The sequence below is a fragment of the Salvelinus namaycush genome, chromosome 29, assembly GCF_016432855.1.
Source record: "Salvelinus namaycush isolate Seneca chromosome 29, SaNama_1.0, whole genome shotgun sequence".
NCBI classification, from domain to species: Eukaryota; Metazoa; Chordata; class Actinopteri; order Salmoniformes; family Salmonidae; genus Salvelinus; species Salvelinus namaycush.
The window spans coordinates 35,583,596-35,591,039 of record NC_052335.1 but is presented as its reverse complement, the minus strand read 5'-3'; the positions used below and the strand labels follow the sequence as shown (position 1 = coordinate 35,591,039).

The window sequence follows — 7,444 nt, the reverse complement described above, 5'->3', positions numbered from 1 at the left end:
GTGTCTCTGCTAGCGTCTCAGTGTGTCTCCGCTCAGCGTCTCCGTGTGTCTCCGCTCAGCGTCTCCGTGTGTCTCCGCTCAGCGTCTCCGTGTGTCTCCGCTCAGCGTCTCCGTGTGTCTCCGCTCAGCGTCTCCGTGTGTCTCCGCTCAGCGTCTCAGTGTGTCTCCGCTCAGCGTCTCAGTGTGTCTCCGTGTGTCTCCGTGTGTCTCCGCTCAGCGTCTCAGTGTGTCTCCGCTCAGCGTCTCAGTGTGTCTCCGCTCAGCGTCTCAGTGTGTCATGCGTGTGTCGTGCGTGTGTCTCTGCTAGCGTCTCAGTGTGTCTCCGTGTGTCTCCGTGTGTCTCCGTGTGTCTCCGTGTGTCTCCGTGTGTCTCTGCTAGCGTCTCAGTGTGTCTCCGTGTGTCTCCGTGTGTCTCTGCTAGCGTCTCAGTGTGTCTCTGCTAGCGTCTCAGTGTGTCTCCGTGTGTCTCCGTGTGTCTCCGCTCAGCGTCTCAGTGTGTCTCAGTGTGTCTCCGTGTGTCTCCGTGTGTCTCTGCTAGCGTCTCAGTGTGTCTCCGTGTGTCTCTGCTAGCGTCTCAGTGTGTCTCCGTGTGTCTCCGTGTGTCTCCGCTCAGCGTCTCAGTGTGTCTCTGCTCAGCGTCTGTCATGCGTGTGTCGTGCGTGCATTAGACGTTCCACTCACCTATAGGAGGTGTTGTCAGAGCAGGGTTGGTGTGCTCTCACCACTACAAACACGTGTTGAAAGTGTGACCGTATGTTCTTGGGGGTGAAGGGTTGAGCCCCCGGCTCCTGGAACACGATGGTCACTATGTCGTTCCCTATGTGACGCTTCCTCAGGAGCTGGGAAATGTAGAGAAATTGGTTAGGGAAAACAGCAAAGGAAAACTCTCAAGGTAAACATATGGACAACAAGATGGTCACTTTTAAAATACTCTATTTAGGGATGTGACAATTTATTTTTTATTTTATTCTGCAATTAAATGGTAAGAAAAATGCATAAAATTCCATGTCATTCACAATGTAGCTGCGCTGCTGCCAGCAACGGTTTGGGTCTCACGGTGCGTCCCTGTCACATGGTTAAGAATTGTACCTGTACTACCATTACTGTACCTGTACTACCATTACTGTACCTGTACTACCATTACTGTACCTGCACTACCATTACTGTACTACCATTACTGTACCTGTACTACCATTACTGTACCTGTACTACCATTACTGTACTACCATTACTGTACTACCATTACTGTACCTGTACTACCATTACTGTACCTGTACTACCATTAATGTACTACCATTACTGTACCTGTACTACCATTACTGTACCTGTACTACCATTACTGTACCTGTACTACCATTACTGTACTACCAGTACTGTACCTGTACTACCATTAATGTACTACCATTACTGTACCTGTACTACCATTAATGTACTACCATTACTGTACCTGTACTACCATTACTGTACCTGTACTACCATTACTGTACCTGTACTACCATTACTGTACTACCATTACTGTACTACCATTACTGTACCTGTACTACCATTACTGTACCTGTACTACCATTACTGTACTACCAGTACTGTACCTGTACTACCATTACTGTACTACCATTACTGTACCTGTACTACCATTACTGTACTACCATTACTGTACCTGTACTACCATTACTGTACTACCATTACTGTACCTGTACTACCATTACTGTACCTGTACTACCATTACTGTACTACCATTACTGTACCTGTACTACCATTACTGTACTACCATTACTGTACCTGTACAACCATAACTGTACTACCATTACTGTACCTGTACAACCATTACTGTACCTGTACAACCATTACTGTACCTGTACTACCATTACTGTACCTGTACTACCATTACTGTACCTGTACTACCATTACTGTACTACCATTACTGTACTACCATTACTGTACTACCATTACTGTACCTGTACTACCATTACTGTACCTGTACTACCATTACTGTACTACCATTACTGTACCTGTACTACCATTACTGTACCTGTACTACCATTACTGTACTACCATTACTGTACCTGTACTACCATTACTGTACAACCATTACTGTACCTGTACTACCATTACTGTACAACCATTACTGTACCTGTACAACCATTACTGTACCTGTATAACCATTACTGTACTACCATTACTGTACCTGTACTACCATTACTGTACCTGTACTACCATTACTGTACCTGTACTACCATTTCTGTACTACCATTACTGTACCTGTACAACCATTACTGTACCTGTACTACCATTACTGTACTACCATTACTGTACCTGTACTACCATTACTGTACCTGTACTACCATTACTGTACTACCATTAATGTACCTGTACTACCATTACTGTACCTGTACTACCATTACTGTACTACCATTACTGTACCTGTACTACCATTACTGTACCTGTACTACCATTACTGTACCTGTACTACCATTACTGTACTACCATTACTGTACTACCATTACTGTACCTGTACAACCATTACTGTACTACCATTACTGTACCTGTACTACCATTACTGTACCTGTACTACCATTACTGTACCTGTACTACCATTACTGTACTACCATTACTGTACCTGTACTACCATTACTGTACCTGTACTACCATTACTGTATCTGTACTACCATTACTGTACCTGTACTACCATTACTGTACTACCATTACTGTACCTGTACTACCATTACTGTACCTGTACTACCATTACTGTACCTGTACTACCATTACTGTACTACCATTACTGTACCTGTACTACCATTACTGTACCTGTACTACCATTACTGATTCTCAATTCCACTTCTGCATTTCCTTTAACTTCTCAAAGTATTGCCATACAAGTCTTCGCTGCTGTCCCTTGCCATTTTCCATCTGTTAACGACGATGCGCGTCGACTTCCGGTGTCGACCTCCATTTCTTAGTGTCAAGATTAAATTTGTCTAGGAATCGACTCCTAAGAGTCTGTATTTTTGGAACGGAGGAGACTGATGAGTTACAAGAACACAAACAGTCGCTACTTGTATAGCGAGACAGCAGTAGATGGAGAGAGGGGAGGGGCACAGTATAGTAGGGCTGTCCCCAACAACATCAAACATCTTTGTCGACGGAAAATCATCTGTCAATTGATTGGCCGACATTTTTAAACGTGTATTTTTCCATATATGTTTTAATAAAATCAACTATATGCATTGAGCTTGTCTGATGCTTAAAAGCTTACTGCTGGATGAAATAAGACAAAATGACTCAAGAGGGAGCCAGAGATCTAGATAAGCAGAAAAAAACAGGGGGAAAAACAGAGCCCCAACCGTTCTGCCGCTTCTGCTGGCTGTCACAGATTCTGCCATTACCCTCATGAAGTTGCCGATAATAGGCTACACGAGGAGTCAGCAACCTTTCCTATGTGGAATGCCAATTAATCTTACCATTTCTACCGATCTGCGTGCCAGATATGGTTTTCATATGCACAACTGTATCTAGCAAATTTCATGGCTTGTCATGTCTCGCAACTTCAGTAACAATTCAGGACCTATCATCAATGAATAGGCCATGATATTGAGATCACTTCGCTCTGACACGATCACACACATTATCTGCTCATGTCCATGGGTTCGCTTCACGCTGTTCACAGGCTGGGGCACCAAAACAGAGGAGAAGTATACAGTATAAATCGTAATAGCAGAGCAATGGTTTTTGAAACAGTTGAAATGTATAGGAGTTATCCTTCCTATTGAGTTTATCTGAAATTGCATTAAAAGGCGGGTACTTTTGAAATTGACGCCGTAGCTTTAAGGGATTTTCAGAACACTAATTTATTCCAATGCAAAAAGCAAGCAGGAACTCAACTGCTCAGGGAATTTTTCAGTTACAATTATATATATATTCAATATGTATTGATTTGCATGATATTGTTGAAATGAAACATGGTTTGTTCTAAGGTGGGCCGAAAAGCAATATAGCTATTGTTTAGCTAACGTTCGCTGACGTTAGCATTCAGCTAACTGGCCAGTTAACTTAGCCTACTAATTTGCCAACTTTAGCTAACGTTAGCTATGTGAGCATGCAGAGTGCAGACATTTTGTTTAGCTTGCTACCTAGCTCTATATAATATGACTGACACTGTATGATAATATTACTTTTGTATTCGTATGAGAGCGGTAAATGTTCATTTTCGCTATGCTGAAGTTACTTGATGAAGCAAGCATTGTTAGCTTGATGTTAGCATGTTAGCTAGCAGCTGTTCCACTTGGCTGTGTTATTGTCTTGTCTAAATTAATGAGTGTATGGATGAGAAAATAAACCATTTAAACGTCTGCACGTTTGTGAATTGTTGCATTAATTAAGAGTGTAATATGGTAGATACATGAAGAGTTGCTTACATATAAATTAATAATTTGCTACAGTGACATTTATGGCACTTTTGAGCTGCGACGCAAGAACATCCCCCAAACCTTCTCTCAGCTCGTGTCATTCCCGTTGCTAATGTGAATTGATACGTTTATTTACATATTATGTAAATATACATTTTGTGCTGATACCTCTAATTCAATGCTCATCAATGGGAATAAGCCCTCAGTTGTTTTGGAAATTGACCCAATATCGGTTTATTTTCTGCTACCTTTAAATTATACAACCTTCCCCAAATCTTCATAGCATATCGTCTAGTTAGGAAAATTATATGTTTTGTGATAACTGCACTGTGATTAAAATTTTGTGGGGGGGGGGGGGAAATATGGTTTTCAATTCGTTTTTTTCCTAACATTAAAAGGAAAATCCCAACCAACAACAATCTTTTGGTATTTGTTTCATTAGTCCATTGGTGATATAGTCCCAAAATGCTTTGCATGTCAGCAATCACGTTTACAAGATACATAATTTCCAAATACAGAAATACAGCCGGTATGATGCATTTTCCATCCTATGATGCAAAATCAAACCGGCTGTATTTCTGTAATTATATTTATTTCTGAGACATTTTAAAAGATAAGATCAAAAAGTCAGTAGCATTGTTTTAAAGGACTTGATCATTGAGTTTTCTACCTCTCCAGATAATTTATTTAATCAACAATTTTGTTTAGTTTGTTCTAAAATAGTCTTTGGCCTGTATATTGGTCAATAATAACTATCCATACCTGTTGTTTGTTGTTGGGTGTGTAGGGCAGCATGGTGGAGACATGAAACATCACCTCATAGTCCTTATAGGTGGTGTACAGCGAGTGGGTCCCTGTGGAGTCAGCTAGAGAGAAAACTAAGACGTTAGACAACACAAACAACAAGCATTTCTATGGAAATGTAAGAGTAATGTATAGTAATAATAGTTACTATACATTATATATTACATATTATATTACATAATAGTAATAATGTAAGAGTCCTTTCCACCCAGATATGGATCCTCTATCCTTGACTCTCTTCCCATGCGCTTGTTTCCCATAAAATACCCTCTCTCATTCTGTCTGCCCCAGTCAGACGTTGATTAAATGTGTTATTGTTCCAACTGCCATCATCTCTCCGGGCCTGTATATAACAGCCTCATGTCTAGAGAAAGCCTGTGATCGTCTGTCTGACGCAGAACCTTACACAGCATGTTCTAGAGCTGGGTGATATGGAAGAAAAAAAAATCGATATTGTGATAAATTGCCTGAATTGATGCGATAATCGATAAATAGGATGACAAGTTTATTACATAAAAAAATATATATATAGTTTAAAATGCCACTAGGCTTGGGCAGTATATCGTATATTTACCTTAAACCGAGGTATTTGGAAATAGCAACGGGATGGTTTTTCAATACCGTCAATATCGTTTAAACAATTTAAAAAAAAGTTATTTAAATACATTTGAATATTTGTAGATACTTTTTAAGTAAATACCTGCAGTCAACATGTGCAATACGCTCTTCATTTCACCGGTCACATTATTTTAAATTATGAAGCTTACGGGTAAGTACAAGCACACAATGACCAGAGACCGGAGCCTTGTGAGTCACTCACTGTTGTGCAGCACGCGCCAGGCGATATATCTATTATTTTAACTGTGTAAAATAATGCTAAATGTTCTGCAGTTGTCCATTTGGTTTGCTAATTTAGTAGCTAGTTATCTAGCTAAGTGGTTAGCTTCTTGCAATCAAGCCCTTTTTTGTAACAGCAGAGAAACCCTTCCTGGATCAAGAGCCTTGTTGTCGAATATTTGTTTTGTGTATGCAGCAAACTGAGTAGCATTGTGAGTTACTTTATGAGCTGGGATATCTGTCCTGAAAATAATTTGTCAGAGACTATAAATTGTTCACAATATGCCCATTAGCATTTAGCTAGCATTCGCTATAGGATTTTACATGAGGTTGTTAGCATTGCTAATCTTCGCATTACAGAGTGCTCAGTGGCGCCTCTTGTGTTCAGTGCCGGTATTACCTAATATTCCGGGATGGCACAAGGTCGGTATGAAGATATGAGTCTGGAAGTCTAACTTACTACTACTAGTGCGATGGTTGTAGCCATCAATTGCCCCATATTAGCAGACTTCTTTCATTACAAAGTATCTCTACTTGCACATTCATCTTCTGCACATCTACCATTCCAGTGATTCATTGCTATATTGTAATTACTTTGCCACCATGGCCTATTTATTGCCTTACCTCTCTTATCCTACCTCATTTGCACATGCTGTGTATAGACTTTTTCTACTGTATTATTGACTGTATGTTTTGTTTATTCCTAGTGTAACTCTGTGTTGCTGTTTGTGTCGCAGTGCTTTGCTTTATCTTGACCAGGTCGTAGTTGTAAATGAGAACTTGTTCTCAACTAGCCCACCTGGTTAAATAAAGGTGAAATAAATCAAATTTAAAAAACTTGACATTTCTCTAGAATAGGCTACCTATCGTAATGAACGATATCAGCAAAATGCCTGCAATAAGTGATCAGTATGGTCGGTGTGGATCATTTCTGGTTTATCGTCCCAGCTCTACCATGTTCCCCTCTTTATATAGAATGAAAGCAGTCAGTCCGTGTGAATGTGTGTACAGTGTAGTAACGTACTCTTAGTGTCCAGCTGTGTACAGTGTAGTAACGTACTCTTAGTGTCCAGCTGTGTACAGTGTAGTAACGTACTCTTAGTGTCCAGCTGTGTACAGTGTAGTAACGTACTCTTAGTGTCCAGCTGCGCTCGGTACTTGGTGAATCCTTTCAGTCGGACCCTCTCCCCCAGCAGCTGTAGGAACTCCTCCAGAGCAGGACCCGCTGAATCATTATTATACATATCCTCTTCACTGCTCTGTCCCGCCGCACAGTACATCACCCCCACCTTCAACTGGAAACTCAACTAGAGACAGAGAGACAGAGAGAGTGTGAGTGTGAGTGTGAGTGTGAGTGTGAGTGTGAGTGTGAGTGTGAGAGTGAGTGAGAGAGGAGAGAC

General features: G+C 40.9%; 1 protein-coding gene across 1 annotated transcript in view; it reads right to left on the bottom strand.

Annotated features, from left to right (window-relative positions):
• Positions 1–677: 677 nt before the first annotated feature.
• The window catches only part of LOC120024270 (signal-induced proliferation-associated 1-like protein 1), a 32,310-nt gene continuing 25,543 nt past the window's right edge, over positions 678–7,444 (bottom strand). The window contains exons 7-9 of the mRNA XM_038968466.1: positions 7,177–7,351; positions 5,166–5,269; positions 678–839 (exon numbers count right to left, since the gene is read on the bottom strand). Of these exons, the coding sequence (XP_038824394.1) occupies positions 678–839; positions 5,166–5,269; positions 7,177–7,351 (441 nt within the window). The remainder of the gene's footprint in view (positions 840–5,165; positions 5,270–7,176; positions 7,352–7,444) is intronic.